This window comes from Oncorhynchus mykiss, chromosome 5, assembly GCF_057628025.1.
Source record: "Oncorhynchus mykiss isolate SJ-2025 chromosome 5, ASM5762802v1, whole genome shotgun sequence".
Taxonomy (NCBI): domain Eukaryota; kingdom Metazoa; phylum Chordata; class Actinopteri; order Salmoniformes; family Salmonidae; genus Oncorhynchus; species Oncorhynchus mykiss.
Window position 1 is genome coordinate 36,238,494 of NC_143026.1, and position 27,605 is coordinate 36,266,098.

Sequence of the window (27,605 nt, forward strand, 5' to 3'; positions counted from 1 at the left end):
CATAGAACACAACTGTGAAGAGTTTCCACAAATATTACCATCGTAGCACTTATTGCAGGACTTTGAAACCAGTGTGAAATGAGCCACATTAAGCTCACCAGTCAACATACTTTCAATTGAACATTCATATTGCAATATACAGCCTTAACTATGGATCTTGGGTCCATGAAATGGAGTATCAGCCTACTTTGTGACAGCATTTAAGATACCCAATAATGACAAATTGCAACATAAATAATGTTTTAATCAGCATTTATTTAAATAAACTATTTTCCAGAGATCCATAGGTAAGGCTGTACAATATTTATGGAAACTCTTCACAATTGTGTTCTGTGGGTGTCACCCATTACATGGGTGCACATCTAGTTTAGGCTGTCCAGTCCAATATGAATGTTCAATATGTACATAATAAAGGCTGAATGGTTAATGTGGCTCATTTCGCACTGGTTTTTAGAGTCCCACAATAATAATATTTGTGGAAACTCTACACAGTTGTGTTCTGTGAGTGTTACTGAGTAGGCTGATAACTCATTTCATGGGTGCAACATCCATAGCTTAGGCTGGACAGTGCATATACTTCTAATATATCCACAGATTATTTTTTGTGTCAAATTAACAAATTATTGCATTTTGTTGAATTTATATAACAACATTCCGACCTTCTTCATTAGCATTATCTAGTCCAAAGATGGCATGATTCCACTATTTGAATCAATGGGGAGCTTTTATTTTGAAGTCGAACCGAAAATTCCACTATTGTGGCTAGTCTTTATTGTGGTTAGCTTCACACAGGTACTTGTGTAAACCTCTCTTGCAAGGGCGATATTGCGCGTGCCCGTGACTCTCTCGCCATAGAAAATAAAGCTATCTGCGCGGCTTCCATTACAGCCGAAGGTGCAGACTTAAGGAATATCTGAATACAGACGCAAGAAAACACCCCTAAATATGGATTTACAGCGAGTATAGGATCCGTTGAGACTCGGGCCTGCTTGGGGGCAGTGAGACGGCAGGACACTCGCAAAACTGATGAAATATAGAGGTTTTTTTCTCGGCGTGCTTTGTCTTGGCCACCTAGCAAACCATCATTGTAATTCGATTGGAAGCTAGTCGGCTGGTGTTTGCTAGCAGGTCTGGGGGCTGGTGTACATCGCCATGTTGTTATCAAATAGTGACTGTTAAAAAGACCCATCTTGAAGTAAAGGCGGCAATTGTGTCCACCAGGTCCTACCGTTTTGCCACAGGGACACGAATCTCTACAGTCGCGGAACCCACCACTACACTGTTGTCGTCGGCGACATGGCGGAACAAGGCTACTCTTCTTGGTGAGTACGCATAGGCATTGCGCGAGCTGGCTAACCACACTGAATTGATTGGTGTAGTTATGCCATTTGTACGCTGCAATTCACATAGATACAGCAACATATTTCGTTCCTACATGAATCAGCCGCTATTTTCGCTTAGTTAGAATGAGATGGCCATCTTCAAATTGTGTTAGTGAACTAAACGTTAGCTTGCTACGGTCCAAGTTACAGTAGGCTAGCGTGAACGGGGTTAACTAGCCAGCTAGCCGCAAGTTAGCTCAGACTCCCGTATCCATGGTGGCGTTACCGTTGATTCAGAACTATGTGTTTAAGCTCGACGAATGCGCAAGGTTATTGCTAGCTAATGTTGGTTCGCCAACTCATACCTACTTAATATTATTTAATTAGTTTAAGCCCCTCGACAATATTTGTTAAAATAAATAGCTTATTGCTACCTCTCGTAGCCAGTTGCACACAAAGGGAGCTTATCGTAACTAACGTTAGCCAGACCGTTTACGCTTGCTAGCCAGAAAAGCTCACCTTAATTCATGAAATGTCATTGTGATAACGTTATTTATACCACGTCCGGTGTTTTATCGCGTCAGATGAATAGATAGGGACGTTGTGCCATCCATTTTTATTTTGTTAGCAGTTAAGTGCGCAGCTGACTTGCTAGCTATTCAACACAGCTAACTCATTTAGCTAGTTCACCAACTCATTTAGCTAGGTAATATTGATTGTCCTAAATAGTAGCTAGCTAGCTAAATAAGGCATTGTCTTTATAGATCTGGGTGTATCTTCCCGCATCATTGTTAGCTAGCTAGTTAGCAATCACTAGTTAGTTACATGTGCCATAATGATAGCTAACTATTTTGTACATTGCCTACATTAAAAAAATGTATGACAGCGATAGATGCCATTCAGACCGGTATAGTAACTTATTGGGCTGACTGATACAGTCCATGTCATGTCTCTCTTGTTCACAATTGGAGATCAGGTCATTTGTCTACAATTTGTTTAGGTGTTTTAATTGAAGTCTTGTGCTGCAGATCATGGAATTATTGAAGTTTAATTTTGTGACGTCTAAAAATGACTAGTAGTATGTATTGATGTGGAGGCAACCATTTAGGTTATGCCACTAAGACCAAGTGTATTTTTGAATAAGTATGCCGCTCCTGGTGACCAATGTTTGGAAAATAGTGATCCCCCCCCCAGGTTTAGTAGAACTGAAAAACTGTAATGCCAGAGCCATTATGTTATGTGGTTATAATAAGCAACACACATGGTCAACCTAATTAATATTTTGACTGTTCTATCTTTTAAAATTTATGTTCTGTGTCTTGGTTACAAAAACTTATGTCATAATTACTTCTATTTCTTATTTGTATTTTTTTTTTTTTTTTTTAAAAACTGCATTGTTGGTTAGGGGCTCATAAGTAAGTATTTCACTGTAAAGTGAACAACACCTGTTGTATTAGGCGCATGTGACTAATAAAATGATGTGATTTGAAGTTACGATAACGTACCACTTAATTAAATCGCAACCCTTCTGAGTAGATTGAATACGAGTTGTTTTTAACCAGAGTTTGGCAATTATCTAGCTGCACCTACTGTCCTGGGACATGGTCTCACTCAGATTTCCCTCTAGTGAAGCGCATGAGGCCAGACAGAGGCACAATATTTTACCATGCCCATCTGTAACAAGAAATGCCTGTTTTGTAAGACCTATAAGGAAGCATTGTTACATTGAAATTGTTACATTGCCTAATTGGTGGCAACTACCTAATGAAATGTAACAATTCTACCAACATGCTGTAATTTATTACAACAGCCTCAGCATTGACATTGTCATGAGGTGTTCTCTTGGTTTTCTGTCTATCACAAATGTTGGTGTAATATCCTACAAAAATGCTCTGTATGCAGACATTTGAGAGATTCTGATTGTTTTCCTCATGTAGGGCTACCATGAATAACGATGTAATTTCGAACCAGCTCTCATTTTTGTGGGTCAATCAGAATTGTCAATAGTCATTTGCTATAGCGACATGTTTTGAGAAACTAATCCTTGTCCTCTGTCGCTTGGTGGCTGAGTCCTCAGTGGCCAAAGCATGCATGCCTTTGGCTTGATGGTGTACGGTTTTGGAATTGTGTTATAGAAGCCTTGTTTCTCCCAAACAAGGAAGTCTTCTGGCCCATGGGCTTCTGTCCAGCCCTCAACATTCCAGGATTGTATTTTATTTTTAAATGTTCCATTTATTTAGCCCATCTCATCCATGTGAGCAGAATTGAGGGACAACTTGACCAGTTTACTTGCTGTATATCATTTTTTACTTAATACAATCCATTACTTTGACTTCAGTGGGGATTTTATAATTGTTTATAAATGTCCAAGCACTGTCTGGAAATGTATACCGGTCTCTTAAAACAATAATTATTTAATTTGATCTGAGTTAAATCCAAGACTGGCAACAGAGAAGGCCAAGCTACCCCTTTCTCATTTGAATGCAAGCCTACGGTGGCTGGTTCAGAAGGTGCCTGTTAATGGTGTTTTACAGCTCTGTTAGGGATATAGACCAGCATGCTTTTTATAATGTTATGCAAATGCTATATATAATGAACAAAATTATAAAGACAATATGCAGCAATTTCTAAGATTTTACTGAGATACAGTTCCTATAAGGAAAGCAGTCAATTGAAATAAATTAATTGGGCCCTAATCTATGGATTTCAAATGACTGAGAATACAGATATGCCTCGGTTGGTTTCAAATACCTTTAAAAAATAAAAAGGTAGGGCCATGTATCTGGTGTGACCACCATTTGCATCATGCAGCGTGACACATCTCCTTCGCGTAGAGTGGACCAGGCTGTTGATTGTTATCCCACTCCTCTTTAATGGCTGTGTGAAGTTGCTGGATATTGGCGGCAACTGGAACATGCTGTCATACACGTTGATTCAGAGCATTCCAAACGTGCTCAATGGGTGGCATGTCTGAGTATGCAGGCACTGGAAGGACTGGGACATATTCAGCTTCCAGGAATTGTGTATGGGCCGTGCATTATCATGCTGAAACATGAGGTGATGGCAGAGGATGAATGGCACGACAAAGTGCCTCAGGATCTCGTCACGTACATTCAAATTGCCATTGATAAAATGCAATTGTTGTCCATAGTTTATGCATGCCCATACCATAACCCCACTGCAACCATGAGGCACGTTGACATCAGCAGACCTCTCGTCCACACGACGCCATGCACGTGGTCTGTGGTTGTGAGACCGGTTGGAGGTCCCGACAAATTCTCTAAAACATGATGTTGGAGGTGGCTTATGGTAGAGAAATTAACATTCAATTCTCTGGCAAAAGCTCTGGTGGACATTACTGCAGTCAGCATGCAAGTTGCGTGCTCCCTCAACTTGAGACATCTGTGGCATTGTCCTGTGAGACAACTGCACATTTTAGTGGCCTTTTATTGTCCCCAGCACAAGGTGCACCTGTGTAATCTAGCTGTTTAATCTGCTTCTTGATATGCCACACCTGTCAGGTGGCTTGATTATCTTGGCATAGGACAAATGGTCATTAACAGGGATGGAACATTTTGGGGATATTTTATTTCAGCTCATAAAACATGGGATCAACACTACACGTTGCGTTTTATATTTTTGTTCAGGGTAAAGAGCGAGAGCTGTGGTTTGTGCGGAAGGTGTGCGTCACTGTTGTGAGCCCTATGAGGAAAAATGCATCTCAGTAAGTCTGTATGCAGACTTTAGGAACACGTCTTTTCTGGGACTGGCTGGACCATAACACCACTAACGAGGCGTAGCATTGACCTTTTTATCCCGTTTCAACAGTAAACTACATGACGCCGCTCCCTCCCCTGATAGGCGGCTCCAGTTATTTCTGTATTACTGAATGAATGAAATGGATAGGAGATTACCGCTTTTTCTCAAACTAATTACAAGTGCGGCATATCGGGCCTGGCGATTCCTGTTTGGCAGAGCGCATGAATAGAGTAGAGCCCGACCGATATGGGATTTTTGAATCCAACCCTGATTTTAGTGGAAATATGAACAGATGAGCGATATCTGCCGATTAATTTTTTTTAATAATTAAAATAAAATAAAAAAACTAGAACAAACTTTTTTGTGCTTAAAACAGCCCCACGAAGATACTCAAAGATGATTTCAGGAAAGAACATTCATGTAACCACTGCAATTTTTTTAATGGAAAAAATGTTACTTTTGTAAAACGGAGGATTAACTGCACTGATTCCAGCAAATAAATTGTCTAGGCTCTGAAGAATGAGCTTCCTCGTGCTAACCAGCTGGAAAACAACGACACAGTACACCATTTCAATGTATTGGTATTTAGTTGTGTTTTCATCTTGTTTTTTTGTTGTTGTAGGGCAGTAGCTGCTGAATTCTGGCGGCAGGAAGCCTAGCGGTTAAGAGCATTGTGCAGTAACTGGAAGGTCGCTGGTTTGAATCCCAGCGCCATCTAGGTGATAAATCTGCCAATGTGCCCGAGAGCAAAGCACTTAACCCTAATTGCTCTGGGTAAGTGTGTCTGTCAAACGACTGTAAAATGAAAGGGAAAATATAATTCTCTAAATTCAAAGTACTCTCGCACAGCAAGTTAGCTGGCTAGCTAGCTAGAACTTGTCGTGGAAATGGGTGGCAAAATGTGTATTTGGACCTAAGTAGCTACAAAGTGCTACTTTGTGACTTGCTAAGCTTTTTAGTGTCTCATAAAACATTTGAATGACAGTGCTTGAGGAATGCCCTTCAAAAAGAGCAAATATAGCACACCAGATTTCGATGGCTTCACTAAAGCGCTGTAACATTGATGGTACCACAGATTTGAATGTTCTTTGTTTGTCACGACACCCAACACCCTAACATGACATTTTGTGTCACAGTATATGGCCAGTGCACATTTTTGGTTTCTATCTACTTTGCAGTCACCGTAGAAGAAGTAACAGTTTGTCAGTAACTCTGTGGTAGTTCACTCTTATGTAACTGGTGTAGTTGCGTTGGCCAGGTGATACCTCTATTGTCCAGTCTTACTGTAGCGCAAGGCAAGATGGGGCTTATAGCCATGTAAAGAGTGAACTTACCTTGGCTTACTGCATTCGCGTAACAGGCAGTCTCCTTGTGGAGTGCAACGAGAAAGAAGCAGGTCGTTATTGCGTTGGACTAGTTAACGGTAAGGTTGCAAGATTGGATCCCCCGGGCTGACATGGGGAATCTGTCATTCTGCCCCTGATCAAGGCAGTTAACTTTTTATGGCTGCAGGGGCAGTATTGAATAGCATGGATGAAAAGGTGCCCATTGTAAATGGCCAGCTCCTCAGTTGCTAATATATGCATATTATTAGTATTGGATAGAAAACACAAGTTTCAAACTGTCAAAATATTGTCTGAGTATAACAGAATTGATATAGCAGGCGAAACCATGAGGAAAATCAAAACAGGAAGTGGCTTCTATTTTGAAAATTCCATGTTCCACCGCAAGGTGTCAAGTCTTCAGACATAGTTTCAGGCTTTTATTTTGAAAAATGAGCCAGAACGATAACATCGTGTCAAGTGGTCACATGAGTTTTGCTCGCGCAACAGAGTTTGGATTGATATTGCTTTTCCCTCTCCTACTGTGAAAGACATTTGCGGTTGATATATTATCGATTATATATTTTAAAAACAACCTGAGGATTGATTATAAAAATTGTTTGACATGTTTCTGTGGACATTATGGAAACTATTTGGAATTTGTCTGCGTTGTCGTGACCGCTCTTTCCTGTGGATTTCTGAACATAACGCGACAAACAAACAGAGGTATTTTGGATATAAAAATAATCTTTATGGAACAAACGGAACATTTGTTGTGTAACTGAGAGTCTCGTGAGTGAAAACATCAGAAGACCATCAAAGGTAAACGATTAGTTTGATTGCTTTTCTGATTTTCGTGACCAAACTTTCTGATGCTAAGTGTACTTAATGTTTTGTCGTGCGATCGATAAACTTACACAAACGCTTGGATTGCATTCGCTGTAAAGCATCATTTCAAAATCTGACACGACAGGTGGATTAACAAAAGGCTAAGCTGTGTTTTCCTATATTGCACTTGAATATAAATATTTGTAGTAATATTTATTGAATGTAGCGCTATGCTATTCAGCGGTTGTTGATGACACTTATCCCGACAGGGGGATTGCAGCCATAACAAGTTAACCCACCGTTCCTAGGCAGTCATTGAAAATAAGAATAAAAAAAATGGGCAAATCGGCACCCAAAAATTCCGATTATGAAAACTTAATCGGCCATTCCGATTAATCGGTTGACCTCTAGTCTGGGGAGTTTCCTGGCCATGGACCCAAAATATTGATGTTTTGTTCCCCGGGCCACTTGGTTATCAGTTTTGCCTTATGGCAAGGTGTTCCATCATGCTAGAAAAGGCATTGTTTGTCACCAAACTGTTCCTGGATGGTTGGGAGAAGTTGCTCTCGGAGGATGTGTTGGTACCATTCTTTATTTATGGCTGTGTTCTTAGGCAAAATTGTGAGTGAGCCACTCCCTTGGCTGAGAAGCAACCCCACACATGAATGGTCTCAGGATGCTTTACTGTTGGCATGACACAGGACTGATGGTAGCGCTCACCTTGTCTTCTCCGGACAAGCTTTTTTTCCGGATGCCCCAAACAATTGGAAAGGAGATTCATCAGAGAAAATTACTTTCCCTCAGCAATCCAATCCCTGTACCTTTTGCAGAATGTCAGTCTGTCCCTGATGTTTTTCCTGGAGAGAAGTGGCTTCTTTGCTGCCCTTAACACCAGGCCATCCTCCAAAAGTCTTCGCCTCACTGTACGTGCAGATGCACTCACACCTTCCTGCTGCCATTCCTGAGCAAGCTCTGTACTGGTGGTGCCCCGATCCCGCAGCTGAATCAACTTTAGGAGACGGTCCTGGCGCTTGCTGGACTTTCTTGGGCGCCCTGAAGCCTTCTTCACAACAATTGAACCGCTCTCCTTGAAGTTCTTGATGATCCTATAAATGGTTGATTTAGGTGCAATCTTACTGGCAGCAATATCCTTGCCTGTGAAGCCTTTTTTGTGCAAAGCAATGATGACGGCACGTGTTTCCTTGCAGGTAACCATGGCTGACAGAGGAAGAACAATGATTCCAAGCACCACCCTCCTTTTGAAGTTTCCAGTCTGTTATTGGAACTCAATCAGCATGACCGAGTGATCTCCAGGCTTGTCCTCGTCAACACTCACACCTGTGTTAACAAGAGAATCACTGACATGATGTCAGCTGGTCCTTTTCTGGTAGGGCTGAAATGCAGTGGAAATGTTTTGGGAGGATTCAGTTCATTTGCATGGCAAAGAGGGACTTTGCAATTAATCACAGTTCATCTGATCACTTTTCATAACATTCTGCAGTATATGCAAATTGCCATCATACAAACTGAGTCAGCAGACTTTGAAAATTTATATTTGTGTCATTCTCAACTTTTGGCCACGACAGTATATCGGTCCTTTTCAGTGGATTAAACGCAGATACACAAATATAAAAGCGACATGTAAAGTGTTGGTCACGTGTTTCATGGCCAAAATAAAAGCTTATTTCTGTCATTTTGTGCACAGCGTTGTTTACATCTGCATTTAGTGAGCATTTCTCCTTTGCCAAGATGATCCATCCACCAAGACCGGTGTGGCATATCAAGAATCTAGTTAAACAGGGTGATCATTAGAGGTTCGCTGTGGATAATAAAAGGGCACTCTACAATGTGCCGTTTTGGCACACAACACAATGCCACAGATGTCTCAAGTTTTGAGGGAGCGTGCAATTGGCATGTTGACTGCAGGAATGTCCACCAGAGCTGTTGCAAGATAATTGAATGTTAATTTCTCTACCATAAGCGGCCTCCAACGTTGTTTTAGAGAATTTGGCCGTATGTCCAACTGGCCTCACAACCGCAGACCACGTGGAACCACACCAGCCCAGGACCTCCACATCCAGCTTCTTCGCCTGCGGGATCATCGGGGGAAGGTGTGCTGAGGACGACTTCTTACTCTAATAAAGCACTTGTTGGATTAAACTCATTCTGTTTGGCTTGGTCTGGCTTCCCAGTGGGTAGGCTTATACCCTCCCGGGCCCACCCATGTCATGTGAAGTCAATAGATTAGGGCCTAATTAATTAATTTAAATTGACTGATTTCCTTATATGAACTAACTCTGTAAAATCATTGCAATTATTGCGTTTTATATTTTTGTGAAGTGACTATATCGGTGAAAGGCTAATATCGGTCGACCAATAAATCAACAGAGTATGCTAGTCGTAACTACAATCCTTTTTATATGAACTCATGGCCTGGCTTTCTACCAGGAAAGGATGACTATGGTGCCAAAAGATCAGCCCAATTCCATTAGTAAAGACTAACAGGATTCTCTAAAATGACTGACTTTAAGCTTATAGGAAGGACTACAGCGAATGCCTTATGAAAGTATACACACTCATGTATGTTTTATTTTTTTCAATTAAAACCATTTTATGTACATTAACATACATAATTGAATACTTGCACAGCCAAATGTCTTGCCATATCTCCTGGATGTTAAGTAGGCTAGCTGTATCTAAAGACATAAGACCTCTGCAGTAGGATTAGACTGAACATTGTAATGCAACCGGCACTTTTTCGCTATTGCCTTTCATTGATTGCACGGCGCTGAATGAGGGTTGTGGCGTTTGGCTACTTCCGCAAAACACAATGTTAGCAGCCTCCGTGAAGTCTTGCTTAGACCAACGGCAAGTAGACGTTTGAGTAGTTATGCAGCTAAGACGTCTTAATTTCTATCCGTATGTATTTCGCTTTGAAGGTGGTGAGTAGTAGTGCTCTCCCCGACCCCAAAAAATCTTAGTAGACCGAGAGTCGTCGGTTCTTTCGACCAATCGATTGGTCAATTTTAAAACGTCTATTTTTCCCATTTACAGTTGGAGTCGGAAGTTTACATGCACTTAGGTCGGAGTCATTTAAAACTTGTTTTTCAACATCTCCACACATTTCTTGTTAACAAACTATAGTTTTGGCAAGTCGGTTAGGACATCTACTTTGTGCATGACACAAGTAATTTTTCCAACTGTTGTTTAGACAGATTATTTCACTTATTCACTGTATCACAATTCCAGTGGGTCAGAAGTTTACATAGTTGACTGCCTTTAAACAGCTTGGAAAATTTAGAAGCTTCTGATAGGCTAATTGACATTTGAGTCAATTGGGGGTGTACCTGTGGATGTATTTCAAGGCCTACCTTTGAACTCAGTGCCTCTTTGCTTGACATCATGGGAAAATCAAAAGAAATCAGCCAAGACTTCAGAAAACAAATGTAGACCTCCACAAGTCTGGTTCATCCTTGGGAGCAATTTCCAAATGCCTGAAGGTACCACGTTCATCTGTACAAACAAGTATGCAAGTATGAACACCATGGGACCACGCAGCCGTCATACCGCTCAAGAAGGAGACGTGTTCTGTCTCCTAGAGATGAGCGTACTTTGAGAAGTGCAAATCAATCCCAGAACAACAGCAAAGGACCTTGTGAAGATGTTGGAGGAAATCGGTACAAAAGTATCGAAATTCACAGGTAAACGAGTCCTATATCGACAACCTGAAAAGCCGCTCAGCAAGGAAGAAGCCACTGCTCCAAAACCACCATAAAAAAAAGCCAGACTACAGTTTGCAACTGCACAAGGGGACAAAGATGGTACTTTTTGGAGAAATGTCCTCTGGTCTGATGAAACACAAATAGAACTGTTTGGCCATAATGACCATCATTATGTTTGGAGGAAAAGGGGGAGGCTTGCAAGCCAAGGACCATCCCAACCGTGAAGCACGGGGGTGGCAGCATCATGTGGAGGTGCTTTGCTGCAGGAGGGACTGGTGCACTTCACAAAATAGATGGCATCATGAGGTAGGAAAATGTGGATATATTGAAGCAACATCTCAAGACATCAGTCCTGAAGTTAAAGCCTGGTCGCAAATTGGTCTTCCAAATGGACAATGACCCTAAGCATATTTCCTAAGTTATGGCTTAAGGACAACCATGTCCAAGCGTGTGCGAGCAAGGAGGCCTACAAATCTGACTCGGTTACACCAGCTCTGCCAGGAGGAATGGGCCAAAATTCACGCAACTTAGTGTGGGAAGCGTGTGGAAGGCTACCTGAAACGTTTGACCTAAGTTAAACAATTTAAAGGCAAATACTAATTGCGTGAATGTAAACTTCTGACCCACTGGGAATGTGATGAAAGAAATTAAAGATGAAATAAATAATTATCTCTACTATTATACTGACATTTCACATTCTTAAAATAAAGTGGTGATCCTAACTGACCCAAGACCAGGGAATGTTTACTAGGATTAAATGTCAGGAATTGTGAAACTGAGTCTAAATGTATTTTTGGCTAAGGTGTATGTAAACCCCCGACTTCAACTGTATATGCAGTATCAGTCAAAAGTTTGGGCACTTACTCATTCAAGGCTTTTTCTTTATTGTAACTATTTTATACATTGTAGAACAACAAAGACATAAACTATGGAATTGTGTTAACCAAAAAGTGTAAAACAAATATTTTAGATTCTTCAAAGTAGTCAACCTTTGCCTTGATAGTTTTGCACACGCTTGACATTCTCTCAACCAGCTTCGAGGTAGTCACCTGGAATGCAACAATTAAGTGTTCCTTGTTGAAAGTTAATTTTGTTGAATTTCTTTCCTTAATGCTTTTGAGCCAATCAGTTGTAACAAGGTTGGGGTGGTATACAGAAGATAGGGCTATTTGGTTAGACCGGGTCTATATTTTGGCAAGAACAGCTCTATTGTAAAAATAAAGGAAACCCCTTGCATGAGAATGATGTGTCCCTACTTTTGACTGGTACTGTATACATTTTTCTCACATCAACACCATCATCCCGGAAACCCTAGACCCACTCCAATTCGCATATCGCCAGAACAGATCCACAGATGCTGCAATCTCAATTGGACTCCACACTGCCCTTTCCCACCTGGACAAAAGGAACACATACGTGAGAATGCTGTTCATTGACTACAGCTCAGCGTTCAACACCATCGTGCCCTCAAAGCTCATCACTATGCTAAGGACCCTGGGACTAAACACGTCTCTACAACTGGATCCTGGACTTCCTGGTGGGCCGCCCCCAGGTGGTGAGGTTAGGAAACAACGCATGCCACACTGATCCTCAACACCGGGGCCCTTCAGGGGTGCACGCTTAGTCCCCTCCTGTACTCCCTGTTCACCCATGACTGCGTGGCCAAGCACGACTCCAACACCATCATCAAGTTTGCTGACGACACAACAGTGGCCTGATCAACGACGAGACAGCCTATAGGGAGGAGGTCCGAGACCTGGCTGTGTGGTACCAGGACAACAACCTCTCCCGCAATGTGAGCAAGACAAAGGTGCTGATCGTGGACTACAGGAAAAGGAGGGCCGAACAGGCCCCCATTAACATTGACAGGCTGTAGTGGAGCAGGTTGAGAGCTTCAAGTTCCTTGGTGTCCACATCACCAACAAACTATCATGGTTCAAGTGCACCAAGACAGTCATTTAAGAGGGCACAACAACACCTTTCCCCCTCAGGAGACTGAGAAGATTTGGCATGGGTCCCTGTAGTAACTCCTATTGCCAATATGTAAAAAATAGCCTACATAAAGCTAATAAATAAAAACTGTGTAGCCTGCAGGTAGACAATATCCAGATTTTGAAGAGAAAAAAAAATATATATCTATATATATCCTGAAAATCAAATTGGCTAAGCATGGCCTGTCTTTAAGGAACTTGAAACATTGTATCAACTTGGTCCCATCTGAAGCTAGTGCTAGCAAACTTTACAACATTGTTTAAAATATTCTAGGCCCCCAGGAGCTCACTGGCACGGGAAACTAGCTATTGGCGCAAGGAATCAGGTAGGTCTATCTAAAAAATTAAAAAATTGTTTCCACCGGCTCCGAGCATGACCACTCATAAATGGAATGAAATAAACCAAAACCTGTTTCTCACAAGTGTAACATTGGTTGTGCACTCTGCAAATGTCATGTCCACCCCTACCATGAGAACGGTAAGACTGTAATTATATTTTGAATGCAGTAACATAATTACCGTAACCCAACAAACATGGTAGATTAGATATTCTAGAAATGAACTGTAAATGTAGGCCTACTACTGGTGTGCAATCCCTGCGGCCTCCAATGGATTAGTCCACTCAAACAGGAGCTGATTCAGACGGGTGTCTCGTGTGCCATTTTATTTATATATATATTTTTTAAAGTATAGATTTTGACTGCTTGACAAAATCTTGGTCGACCAACTGCCTATCGACCAAACAATTGTCCAGTCAACTAAATGAGGTCATCTCTAGTGTGTGGTGATGTAGATCCCCTCTGCATCTGAATATTTTATGAAAGAATTGGATTTTGCATCTCCTGGTTTGTAAAGGAGAGGTCTGTCAGGCCCATTGACGGGCGAAGGAACATTTATCTCCAGCGTGTTTGAGAGAATGTTCGTTTGTCAACAGGGTAATCCATTAGCTTTTAGTTTGCCCTGTGATTTGCTATGGTAGTGATTGGTGTGTTATCTTGCGAGTTTATGCTTCACAGCTCATAAGTACGTATGATTTATGCCGTTTCATCATGCGTTTCCTAACACTTATCCAGGGGTGTAATTTAAAGAGTTTGCCTGCCATATGACTGCACTCCATGGGATGCATAGTTATGAAGAATGAATACTATTTATTTTGGGGCTGTGTCCTCTTAACCCCAGAATACATTTCTCACTCGGGGCTGGCTACAGTGGGACATGAGACGGGTCAGGGGTCAAACCTGCACCTCTGATGAAGGCAGGGTTGCACAGTGCAACCATTATGCTCTTATTTACCCCCCCCAGAGATGAACCTGTCAGTGCTCTACGCCAAATTTATTTTTACAAGGACCGTGTGTGTGCCTAGGTTGAAAAATGTAGGCGCACAAATGCAGTTAAGGAGCACAATTAAAAATATTTGAGATATTAAAGATGGACTTCTTTAGTTTTTCTAGGTGCATTGATGTTCCTAAATACAAATTCCAAGTTGCACAGCAATCAGTCTTCCACTGACTCTCTCTCGCCCCCTCTGGGACACCTATTAGTTGATATATACAACTTTACCAGTGATAATTAGCCTGCCATGGGCATACAACACTGGGGTCATGGCGCCGGGCACATCCACACCTTTTAATGTAAACAAACAGATTTGATTACAGCTGGTAGCACATGTAGGGTAAGGTTTACTGTGCCAGATACCTGATCGGTCATGATTTCTCTCTCTCAGCCTTCCATCAGCATGGCCCAGTACCCAAAGCTGAGATGAATGTAGGCAGTCTATATCCCATTTGAACAGCTATCTGTTTGTTTTCTCTCTGTTTATTTATGCACTCCTCGGATTTGTAACCCTGTGTATTTTTGATCATTTTTTAGCTTGTGTATGCGCTTTTTAGGCACGCTCAAGCTGCTACTACCGAGGAGTATCTCTAGGAAACCAGAAGTTGTCAGCCGGCCATGTCTGGCAGATAAGGTTAAAGCTGCAGATTAGTGGGTTTAGAATGTTAAATCCATAAAAGTGTCTCTGTGCTGCAGCTCTCGTGCCACAGATGGTCCACCATCCTTCCTGTTAGTCAGCTGTTGTAATGGTCTGGAACACTGACATGTTTCCTGTGCTATTTCTACAGCCTTCCCAATTGAATAGCCAGTGTCCCTATTAAGATTCAATGAAACGCACACTACTGGTCTGTTGTGAAACAGTATCAAATTGCAAAACATACTGGCACCTATGTATTGTAGTACTATCGCGTGAGGTCCCTGGTAATCCCACCCCATCTGTACGTTTACTTTCACCTTGTTTGGTGCACAAAGAATTGCATAAATAAATGTGGCTAGAACAAGACAAACACACACGTACATTAGATTAATGCCAGTAAGGGTTAGGCTGCGGTGTTCTTCTTTGATTGTGTATTTTCAAAGACTTTCATTCAGTCCTCCAAACCAAAAACAAACAGCTGTTAGGAACACGAGTATAAATAGCGACTAGTAGGTCGCGCTCCTTTTTCTTTTTTAGGTTCCTTTCTCCTTGCTGAAGCAAAGGGAATGTATTGATTTGGTGTCAAGGGACTTATTTTAAGGTTTGACCAAAGGGATTATGAATACCAGGGTTCCAAATGAGAATATACTCTTCAATAATATGTTCATTATAGTCTTATGACACAACTGACCAAGGTCAAGCTTTGTTGACATATGAAGCTATAGTATGGGTTACTCTATTATATACTGAGTGGGTTGAGCCCTGAATGCTGTGGTATATCAGACCTTAAGACATTTTCCTTTTTACTGCTCTAAGTTGCTAACCCATTTTTATAATAGCAATAAGGCACCTTGGATGTTTGTGGTATATTGCCAAAATACCAATGCTAAGGGTTGTATCCAGGCACACCGTGTTGCGAAGTGCATAAAAACAGCCCTTCGGGTCAGACTTAGACCTTTTCTGTGGAGGAAATGGAATCTAAAATCTTCCTCTCTCTCTCTCTCTCTCTCTCTCTCTGTCTATAGGGCATACTCCCTGGTCGACTCCAGCCAGGTGTCCACCTTCCTCATCTCCATCCTCCTCATAGTCTATGGCAGCTTCAGGTCAGTCTACCCTGTCCAACCCTCTTCCATCAGATAGGCCAACACTGGTCACTGTGGGTCTCATCTTTATCATGTTACTTCCATTACATTGAGCGCCTATGAGCTATCCAGTCATTGTAAAACAAGTCTTTGACAATAGCAATGTGAGAGAAGCTTGATCTTATTTCAGATAGTCAACCTTTCCCTCCATCTCTCCCCGTGCAGATCATTAAACATGGACTGTGAGAACCAGGAAAAAGATAAGGATGGTAACCCTGTCCCGAATGGGACCTTCAACAATGGCAACACAAACAACAGTGAGTCTCACATATTTGGTGAGACATAAGACATACAGAGCGTGTGTGTTTTTTTTTTTTTATAAGTTGGAAGTCGTCATACCGTGGATTCCGTATATTTTGTGGTTGGTTGGTTTGCTGTTACACAGGCTGTAGACACAGCACATGCAGAAATGCCTGTCTCTGCCTGTGTGATTTGTCTTTCTCAATCCCTGTGTGTTTGAGCATTCTCACTTGTGCATGTGTTGTGTGTTGTAGGTATTCAGACCATAGACTCCACACAGGCTCTGTTCCTGCCCATAGGAGCCTCCGTGTCTCTGCTCGTCATGTTCTTCTTCTTCGACTCTGTCCAGGTGGTCTTCACCATTTGCACCGCAGGTACCTGGCCCGTCACGCGCCACACAGACACGCGCCTTAATGTCACAGAGCAGTTTCTTGCCCATCTTTTGTCTGAAGGCAAGCTGACATGTATTTATTTCCTTAGAGCATGGTGTTATATTGATGGTGTCATATGGTGCATTGATTTAACAGAAACATTTTCTCAGCATAATTCTTATTAGGCTTGGGCAATACCCCGGTATACGGTATAAATGGTATATTTCGAAATACCAAATTCAATATTGTTTTCAGGGGGGCTGCGTGCTATGCCACTGCTTATAAACTATAAGTTAAGTCTAAGATGTGTCAAATTATAGCCAGCTCAGGGCTCCAGCTATGCATTTGGTTTGCTTACTTGCTAGCTAAATGGCTAGATGTCAAGATCAAACTTCTTGGTTACAGCGGAGACATTCAAATGTTTTTATTAAGTAGTGCCCCTAGTGTCCACATTCAGTAATACTGTACCCCTTTGTCATACAGTCTCTGTACCCTAATCTGGATACCTACCACCCAACTAATTATTATGATGACAATGATTGACTCTGATAAACTGACTGAAACCAATGGAACGAAACAACAAACTGTCTTGCTGCTATTTCTTTCTCGTTCTCTTATCGATCTTCCTCTGTTGTTCCTCTTCAGTTCTTGCGACAATTGCGTTTGCGTTCCTCCTGTTGCCAATGTGCCAGTACTTGACCAGGCCCTGCTCACCACAAAACAAGTAAGGAAGCTGAGAGGCTGCCATGGCCTACAACCAATAATGTGACAAGTCTTTAATTCCCCTTTTTATGTTTGACAATGTGAAGCATCTGGCCTTAGATTTTTCAGCTTAATCTGAATTGTTCAACCTGAACCCCTGTGTGTGGGTGTGTTGAGCATATTTTGACCCCGTACATATCGACGAGGTGATGTATTCTCCAGTGAGAAGTGATTGTGTTTTGTCCAGTGTGTATAAACCATTTCTCTCTCTCTGCCCCCCTGTAGGATCTCGTTTGGTTGCTGTGGGCGCTTCACTCTGGCTGAGCTCCTCTCCTTCTCCCTCTCTGTCATGCTGGTGCTGATCTGGGTGCTCACTGGACACTGGCTGCTCATGGACGGTATGTCAGTGTGTCATGACTGCCTTGTGTTGGGGGGGGGGGGGGGGGGGCGTTGTCTTGCCATTGTAAGGTTTGCCTTTAGTTTCTCTCTAATCTCATGTCTCTCTGAGCTCCATTCCAAGTTTTTTTGAGCTGTGTGTTCGTCTGGTATTCCTGTCTCTCTCCTCCTTCTCTCAGCGCTGTCTCTCTCCTCCTTCTCTCAGCGCTGTCTCTCTCCTCCGTCTCTCAGCGCTGTCTCTCTCCTCCGTCTCTCAGCGCTGTCTCTCTCCTCCGTCTCTCAGCGCTGTCTCTCTCCTCCGTCTCTCAGCGCTGTCTCTCTCCTCCGTCTCTCAGCGCTGTCTCTCTCCTCCGTCTCTCAGCGCTGTCTCTCTCCTCCGTCTCTCAGCGCTGTCTCTCTCCTCCGTCTCTCAGCGCTGTCTCTCTCCTCCGTCTCTCAGCGCTGTCTCTCTCCTCCGTCTCTCAGCGCTGTCTCTCTCCTCCGTCTCTCAGCGCTGTCTCTCTCCTCCGTCTCTCAGCGCTGTCTCTCTCCTCCGTCTCTCAGCGCTGTCTCTCTCCTCCGTCTCTCAGCGCTGTCTCTCTCCTCCGTCTCTCAGCGCTGTCTCTCTCCTCCGTCTCTCAGCGCTGTCTCTCTCCTCCGTCTCTCAGCGCTGTCTCTCTCCTCCGTCTCTCAGCGCTGTCTCTCTCCTCCGTCTCTCAGCGCTGTCTCTCTCCTCCGTCTCTCAGCGCTGTCTCTCTCCTCCGTCTCTCAGCGCTGTCTCTCAGCGCTGTCTCTCAGCGCTGTCTCTCGCCTCCGTCTCTCAGCGCTGTCTCTCAGCGCTGTCTCTCAGCGCTGTCTCTCAGCGCTGTCTCTCAGCGCTGTCTCTCAGCGCTGTCTCCTCCTTCTCTCAGCGCTGTCTCTCTCCTCCTTCTCTCAGAGCTGTCTCTCTCCTCCTTCTCTCAGAGCTGTCTCTCTCCTCCTTCTCTCAGCGCTGTCTCTCTCCTCCTTCTCTCAGCGCTGTCTCTCTCCTCCTTCTCTCAGCGCTGTCTCTCTCCTCCTTCTCTCAGCGCTGTCTCTCTCCTCCTTCTCTCAGCGCTGTCTCTCTCCTCCTTCTCTCAGCGCTGTCTCTCTTCTCCGTCTCTCAGCGCTGTGCGTTTATATGTCTGATATTCTCTCTCTCTCCTCAGCTCTGGCCATGGGGCTGTGTGTGGCCATGATAGCCTTTGTACGGCTACCCAGTCTGAAGGTGTCTTGTCTGCTGCTATCAGGGCTGCTTATCTATGACGTGTTCTGGGTAAGATGGCTGCTCCCATCTCTCCCTCCACCCAGCTGACCCAAAAACAACCACTAAAACACAGGCAGGGCCATGAGTCATCAGACACCAAACACAAAGGACCCCAGCTGTAGACCATGGCTGAATCTCAAACTTAATACTTTGAGCACTCGATCACTCAACGTGTGCGTTCACGAATCAATCGAGTCCATCTCAAACTCTAGTTTGTCGAGCCATTGAGACCTCCACTGAACCCTTCGGAAACCTCTTTATCGAGTGGCATCCTCTGCTGACTCAGTGCCCTCAGCAGCAATTCCTTCCCATGAATCTCAGCACGTTACCTAATAACATTATTATTTTTGACGTTTTTGCCAATGTCTTAGTCACACAATTTTAAATCTAGCTAAGGAGTTCAGTGCATGAAGACACAGTATTTATGACATTTGATAATGTGCACGAAAACCTGTCCATTCTCTTGCTAAGCCTGGGCCAGTCAGTCCATGTCAAAGCTGACCAGCTAGTGCAACACTAAGGAACATTATTTTATCACAACAAACAAGTTTTAATGAAGCAGCAACTGTCTGTTCTTCTCCGAGTCAGTGCAGTATCGCGCCCACGGGGTTCAGCTAACTCAATTACAGTATAGCGATTGGTGCTTTGGTAAATTAAGTATGGAATGCTAAGTATAGGTCAGGAACTTCATCAGCAAGCTGTCCAACTATCATAAATAAGTCCCATCCGAACTACACGCTGTTCACTTGTGCAGTGGTGCTTAAAATCCTTGCCTAACATTTGCTTGAATTCCATTCCAACCCTGTTAGTTAGTGAAGCTAGCTAACATCAGACAGGCTACAACCAGCTAAGTTGGCTCATGAAGTCACTTGCAACCAATATATTTGCACATATTTTGGTCATGAGTAGCTGCAAAGTTTTTACAACTCTCACCATCTATCAGAGTAAGCGTGTCTGCCCATGTTTCATATTGAGTCATGCTACAAGACGAGTCGCAGGAGACTATGCTTGCAACTGGATTTCAAATTATGGCAGTCGTGACATTGAGTGCGTATCGTCTCAATTCTAATTTTGCCCCTAAACCTGCAGACTTGAGCGATCACTATCGAACACAAGGGCCAATCCAATAAAGGGCTTGGGGGACAAATGTTCGGTTTGAGATTCGGCCACTGTCAAAGCAGCTTACTAAACGTGTGAAGACCTAAGGTACAGCAAGTGCCGCTCTTTCAGGTTTCTTGAGGTGGACAGAGCAGCACACTATAGATAGACGGATATTTCCACGCTAACAGGACAGTAGCTGTTTTTCCGCTGTACACCATGGTGGAGCCTACAATGCCATCTATCCCCTTTATCGTGGTTAGACTACATGTCAAAGACAGAACTACAAACATGGCTATTTTCCAAGGATTGCTTGAGCCACCGGAGATGACTCCTCTGTCTACCCTGCAGGTGTTCTTCTCGGCCTACATCTTCAACAGCAACGTGATGGTGAAGGTGGCCACCCAGCCGGCTGACAACCCCTTAGACGTGCTGTCCAGGAAGCTCCACCTGGGCCCTGGGATGGGCCGCGACGTACCCCGATTGTCCCTGCCGGGCAAACTGGTCTTCCCCAGGTACCACAGCCTCGCCGTGGGGAGTGGATCTATGGTTAAACCTCCAGCTGCATTCACTACAGCTGTTCTTATGAGCTCTGAAACTCACACTTGCATTTCCTCCCACGCTGTCCTGCTTTGTCCCCTCCTGCTGTCTCCTTATTACCCTCTTTGCATCCTGCCCTTCACCGTGTTTTGGTTGTCTGTTTTCCCTCCCTCTTCTCCCTATATCTCATCCCTCTCTCCCTCCAGTTCCACAGGCAGTCACTTCTCCATGCTCGGGATCGGGGACATAGTGATGCCGGGGCTGCTGCTGTGCTTCGTGCTGCGCTACGACAACTACAAGAAGCAGGCCAGCGGGGAGGCGGGGGGACCAGGCACGCCCGGACGCATGGGGCGCGTCTCCTACTTCCACTGCACTCTCATAGGATACTTTGTGGGTAAGGACAGGGTGAGAGATGGATGCGGGGGGGACCATCGTGTAGCACGAGGCTGCCCAAATCTGTCCCTGGAGAGCTTACCCTCCAGTAGGTAACTAACCTGGATTCAGCCTATTAACCAAGTTAAAGGTTGACTTTGGGCGCAGAAATAACATCTTTAAAACTGTATAACTGATCATTTTACCATCATACCAGGTCATTTTAATATTGAAAAACAAAGATGAATAAGAGATTTGGCTACAGAAGTGCCATTTGTTACTGATCTCTACAGCTTCTGTCCAAAAACAAATCCTGTGAAATGACGTCATGACATACTGGAGGAGTTACTGGCTAGCTTAGCTAGCAAACTAACTACGTCGGTCACAGCGCGCAAGACCAGAGTAACACAACGATGAATCACCGAAGGCACAACCCATTTCTGTTTGAAAATTGAGAAAGGGGCAGAGTTAGACTTTTTTTTTGTGCCCAAAGTCTACCTTTAATTATTAGAATCAGGTGTGCTAGATTAGGGTTGGAACAAACAGGACGGTAGCTCTGCAGGAACAGAGTTGGGCAGCCCTGACGTAACAGAGAACGACTTGTTGAACCCAGTCAGTAGAGCGTGCTATTGTCTGGTTAACTAGACTAGTGGCAATAGTCAGCCATATGACAACATATAAAGGGAGGCGACTTCATGCTTAGAGAATTAAACAACAATAGTGTCATTCTTGGCTGATTTGAATTTAGTTGTATTGTGTATGCAGTACAGGGAAGCCTCTCTGTACACAATGATGTCATATTGCTTAGTCTACCTTAAACTCCATAGTGTGAGTATTTCAGACCTGTCGCCAATTCTTCCAGGCCTGCTGACTGCCACTGTGGCCTCCAGAATCCACCGCGCGGCTCAGCCTGCCCTGCTCTACCTGGTACCCTTCACCTTGCTGCCTCTGCTCACCATGGCCTACCTGAAGGTACATATGGGGTGGTTTCTGGAAAAGGGGGTAGCGGTGGGGGATAATGGGATGGCTTCAGTCATTTATGTAAGTTAAGAGGTCAGACAAAATAGCAGTACTGCTGGGGAATCATTTTATAGGACTCAAAGCTTGTGTAGATGTGTTTTGACTGAATGCAGACAGTCAGAAGCTATGTTTCCATTAACTTGTAAAGAGTTTTTTTTTTTTTTTTCGACATTTAGAAAGTTGTCATAGAAAATGGATGCAGTTGCCTGCTACGGTGCATTTCCAGTTAACTGTCTGCTGTGTAGATAAACAGCTGGATGTAATGCCATCACACAAACAAAAAAAACTAGAATGTCTAATAAAAATGAAGTGTTTCCATTATCCATTTAGGCGAACTCCCACCTATCTGTCATGTCTCAGGTAGCCTACCAACGTATCGCCATGGTGAACTTGCACTCCTGTAGATCTTTAAATAATTGGATGATGGAAACTTGCATTCAGACAACCAGAAAGTTAAGGCAAAGCAGTTCAGGCTTTCTTGAAAGTCAGAACAATCCTTGTCCTGCAAATAAATATTATTATTATTATTATTATTATAGCTGAAATAGATTTAGCAAGCAGTAGGCATTTAACACTGTTTCCATCTTCATTTTCCGCAAGTTTGACAAAAAGCTGCCCCAGTCCAACGGATAAAAATGTTGACGTCTTTAGAACATGTCTCCTATAGCTGCCGCTTCCATTACACGTCGCAATGCTGTGACATTTGCTTTTGTTGAATAAACCTGGGTCAATGGAAACCTGCCTAGTGACTGAGATGAAGCAATGGAGGCCGTGCTTAAGTGGTAGAGGCCTAGAGGAGTAATCCTGGATCAAGGCAGATAAGACACCAGGCCAGTGACCAGAGGTAATGGATGTAGATGTTGAGGATTGCCTCTAACACAGGTGTGTTTTACCGGTGGGAGAGTAGGCAAAGATGGGTGATATCTGTGGGTAGGGCTGGGCAGTATACGGTATTTTATGACATACCGGTATTCATGCAGGGACCGGTTTGGGTTTTTACTTTACCTTCTATACCGATATTTGAATGTTTGGTTTGTTAAATGTGATACGCCAGGTGTAATGTACATTTTGATAGTTTTACTTCCCTACTTGAGTCATCTCTCCACTCTTTATCTCCGTGCCACTTTCCACACAGACCTAGCCATGTCCCCTGTCACTCAAGGAGCGCATTTGATGTGCCTCAACCACAAGACACAAGCGTTCAGTCTGCATGGTCAATGCAGCACATGGAACAATGTTGATGAGGACAATGCTGTTTTCACTTTGCTTCTTAATATAAATCCACTAGCGTTCTATAATGACACTTAGTTTGTTTCTTACATCAGCAAACAGCTAGTTTGTCTTAGCAAGTTGCCCTAAATCTCGTGAGACGCTAAATGTTAATAGCTAGCTAGCAAATAAATGTACTGAGTAAGAGCAAACGTAGCTAGCTAATACAGCATGATAATATCAGTGACGGTGTAGGCCTAAATCGGCATGTTTGCAACAGTATCTTCTAAATCAAAGAGATTTTTGCTTTGCATATTCATGTTAGCTACATGAAGTAGCTAAGAGAACCTGCAATATAGCCAAAGCTTATAGGGTCCACTAGGAAACACTTATCAACACTTCAGTTCCTACCCTGTCAGAATAACTCCACCCTGGCATTTTCATTTGTTTTCATCTCAAACAACACTGTTTTCAAAGTGCCCACTATTATATTCTAACTATAGAATTAGAATAGTCATATTTCCATGATTCCAACAGTTTTGCTCTAATTCACAAGTCAAATCACAATTGCAACATTTTGTCAAAAAGAAGCCCAAGATTATTTGCCCATAACCTGCATCCCTACGTGGCAGTGTGTAAATTATCTCAATTGAGCAGTGGTGTAAAGTACTTAATAAAAATACTTTAAAGTACTACTTATTTTATTTACTTCACTACATTCCTAAAGAAAATACTGTACTTTTTACTCCAAACATCTACAATTTATTCATTACATTTTGAATGCTTAGCAGGACAGAAATGGTCCAATTCACGCACTTATCAAGATAACATCCCTGGTCATCAACTGCCTCTGATCTGGAAGACTCACTAAACACACATGCTTTGTTGATAAATTATGTCTGTGTGTTGGAGTGTGCCCCTGGCTATCCGTAAATAAAAAAACAAGCAAGTGTTTGGTTTGCTTAATATAAGGAATTTGAAGTGATTTATACTTTTTACTTTTGATACTTAAGTATATTTAAAACCCACATACTTTTAGACTTTTATTCAAGTTGTATTTTACTGGGTGACTCACTTTTACTTGAGTCATTTTCTATTAACGTATCTTTATTACTCAAGTATGACAATTGGGTACTTTTTCCACCACTGCAATTTGAGTGCAGGAAATGCAGAAATTATGAAAGTGCTGAAATTTGTGTTGGTTGAATTGAACAGTATAAAACAATCAGAATGGAAAAAGACTCATTGAAGTCACTTAGAATGTATGTGTTGCTACCCTAGGAACACTCACTACTCTTAAGGCAAATGTAGACCTTTTATAATTCAAAAACTAAAATACCGTCTTATTATTTTTTAATACCATGATATAATATTTTGGCTATATCACATCTTGGTGGGTATTTGTATTCGATAGTGTGGTAGTTAAAGGGAATCACTTGGGCTCCTGAGTGGTGCAGTGGTCTCAGACACTGCATCTCAGTGCAAGAGGCGTCACTGCAGTACCTGGTTCGAATTCAGGCTACATCACATCCGGCCATGATTGGGGGTCCTTTAAGGTGGTGCACAATTGTTCCAGCGTTGTCCGTGTTTGGCCCGGGGTTGGCCGTCATTGTAATAAGAATTTGTTCTTAACTGACCTGCCTAGTTAAATAAAAATCTAACCCTGGTGTGTCCTACAGGGAGACCTGCGGCGCATGTGGTCAGAGCCTTTCCACACCAAGGCCAGCAGCTCCCGCTTCCTGGAGGTATGATGCACCCTGGGAACACAGCCAGCGTGGGGAGGACCATGAGAGAAGAGGGAGAGTGTGCACTGAAGAGAGGCCTCGTCCTCATCACTCGTTCATTCTTTCCACCCATCCTCTGAGCAGCAGACCTCTCATATGGACACCAGTGTGTGGACCTCATTGCCAGACAACTCCCCTTTGCTTCCTTTTTCTTATTCTTAGTCTCCCTCCACTCTCACTTCCTGACCTTCTCTTTCCTTCCCTCTCTATATTCCCTCCTTTTCTATCCTTTCCTTATTTTCCCTTCCCATGACCCATTCCATTTTGCTAGGCCTCTCACGCTCTCCTTTTGCTCTTGGTCTCTCTCTCTGACTTACTGCCGTACCGCCCCTCCATCCCTTCCCATTTATGTATCTGACTGACTCTGCCGGACTCCAAGGCCAGGTCTCCCCTTATATGGATTACTGGTTGTGGGACGTGACTGGGTCTTCGTCATTACAAATCTTGTAATTATTATTCTGGAATGATTTGGTATGAACCACAGAGAGTAGGCAGAGCTGCTGCTGCCACTACGCAGGACAATGACATCAGTGCACAGGACCAGCAGCTGATGGGGGAGAAAGAGAAGGAATGGTTCATCAGTCTCCCTCCCTCTGTCTCTGCCATCCATCTCCCCCCTCCTGTCCCCTGAACACTTCTCTTTCCTCTACACCCTCAACCTTCCTCCCCCTCTAACAATCTCCCACCTTCTATCATTTGCTGCCCCATCACAGAAACATGTATTTTATTTAGAAAAGATTTTATTCTTGGCATATACAGAAATGATGCATTATAAATTGTGAATGTGTCCCTACTATTGATGGGGATGCATCTCTCTTTGTAAATATGTGTACACACACATTTGGGTGTCATGTTGTTTGGGTGTGTGAGTGAGAGAGCATAGAATGAGAGATTGTGTTATTACATTATGAAAAATTGAATAATGTTTTAGATCCAGCACAGGTATAAAGACATCGACAATGACTTGGCTTGTGGAGTGACAAATCTCTGACTTGGATCACAGCTTTGTTCTGGAAGGATAGTCACACTAGGGGGAGGTTTCCTTGTGTACACATTTCTTCTTACGAGTAAATGAATGGACCATGGGAAACCCCTAGATAACCCTTGACATGTCATGGCTGTACCTGGAGGTGTGTGTGTGTGTGTGTGTGCGATCATATAGCATTACCTGTCTAATGGCCCTTGAGAGAGAATCTCTACGCCCCTGAGGGATTCAGATTAATAAAGGATTGTAATCAATGGACCCTGAGAGGTTCAATCTAACCCATAGCTAGTTTTTACTGTCAAAGGTTTAGTATCCCTCCCACGGTTTGAGGTGCTTGTCAGTTAGATCATAGCTTCAACGATATTGGAATTAAAGTATGTATGTGTGAGAGCGAGAGAATCAGAGGGAGACTTGAATGGAACATGCAGTTTGTCTTGGGTTTTCTTTACCTGTTTATTTTGTATTTTTATGTTGGTTCTCTGGCCTTGCATGTCACGTGTACAGTGTGTCATTCCTCAGACTGCATCAACAGCGCAAACTCTATGCTGGCCAAAACCAAGGCTCTGAGCTTTGCCAGCAAGGCTGCACAGAGGAAAGTTACATGGACAAAGGCCAGGTGTCTGGAGGACTGAACAGTTCTGACCCAACAGGCTAGCTGGCAGATTTGAGACTCGTTTAGCCCTGACTTCACGCTGGCTGATCATTACCTGGACATTATCTGGCTGTGGGACAGACCAATGTCAGACGGCCTAAACATCATGGACTTAATGTAACTACAAAAAAATGAACTCCCCTCTGCCTCTTTATGGACTTGGCAAAAAAAATAAAATAAAAAAACAATGCCGATCATGGTGATAAATAATTGAAGAAAAATTTGATGTTTTCATTTTTTATGGAAGATCTTTCTTTTTATCCCCTTTGTATTTTTATTTTTTTCTTAGTGCTGTAGGTTTAGTTCCATTTTCTACCTTTCTTTCCTCTCCTCCCTTGCAGCAGAGGGCTCTAGCTCTTTGGTGCATTGACATTACAGCTGAATGGATTCTGTATACAAGAAGTTGAATAAAGTAAGAACTGTTTAGTGAAACATGGACCTTGATGAGCTGAATCTAAAATATTTTGTCTTCTTAATCCCCCTCCCTGTTCCTCTCCCCCTTGTCAGGATTCTGCTGTAAATAAACATGACTCTAACTGTACGGCTCCTGTGTACGGCTGTTTTTCTACAGGCTTACGTTGGGGTCATATCCGAGTCAGACTCATTGTTCAACTTACACTGGTATTGGTTCTGTATCAGCTACTCTGGTAGGAAGTTGAGCTCTTTCGATAGATTACTTTCACACAGGGGATAATGTTTGATAAATTCAGCCATACTCTGTGTGATGAGGCCAATGTTACTGGTAGTTTATATTCAGAATATTCTGTTTTTTAATAAGGAATAGATGTTGAAATATGTTTTCATGAAATATGAGCAAAATGCTATTGTCATGGGAAGATACTATATTTCCAAAATATACCACTTGATGGCGACACTGTCCAAGTCAGATGCTTGAGGTCGGTTGAAAATAAAACGAC

At 43.0% G+C, this 27,605-nt stretch overlaps 1 protein-coding gene across 5 annotated transcripts; it reads left to right on the forward strand.

Moving 5' to 3' along the window:
- Positions 1-734: 734 nt before the first annotated feature.
- Positions 735-27,229, forward strand: sppl3 (signal peptide peptidase 3). 5 transcript variants are annotated; one of them, XM_036977365.2, is made up of 11 exons: positions 735-1,322; positions 15,939-16,016; positions 16,221-16,312; positions 16,550-16,669; positions 17,312-17,390; positions 17,654-17,766; positions 18,931-19,037; positions 20,478-20,641; positions 20,873-21,060; positions 21,901-22,010; positions 24,947-27,229. In XM_036977365.2, the coding sequence occupies exons 1-11, from the start codon at positions 1,297-1,299 to the stop codon at positions 25,016-25,018; spliced, it is 1,149 nt and encodes a 382-aa protein (XP_036833260.1). In that variant the 5' UTR covers positions 735-1,296; the 3' UTR covers positions 25,019-27,229. The 5 variants fall into 5 exon arrangements, with proteins under 5 accessions (XP_036833260.1, XP_036833258.1, XP_090090767.1 ...); XM_036977363.2 differs by having other exon boundaries at positions 756-1,322; positions 16,221-16,330; XM_036977362.2 differs by having other exon boundaries at positions 765-1,322; positions 16,221-16,330; positions 17,651-17,766.
- The last annotated feature ends 376 nt before the right edge of the window (positions 27,230-27,605 follow it).

Bases quoted from the DNA above. Each gene is read 5' to 3' on its own strand.
- sppl3 (XM_036977362.2), top strand. From the start codon at position 1,297: ATGGCGGAACAAGGCTACTCTTCTTG. The intron at 1,323-15,938 runs GTGAGTACGCAT...CTCTGTCTATAG, and splicing joins GAACAAGGCTACTCTTCTTG to GGCATACTCCCTGGTCGACT. The intron at 16,017-16,220 runs GTCAGTCTACCC...CTCCCCGTGCAG, and splicing joins ATAGTCTATGGCAGCTTCAG to ATCATTAAACATGGACTGTG.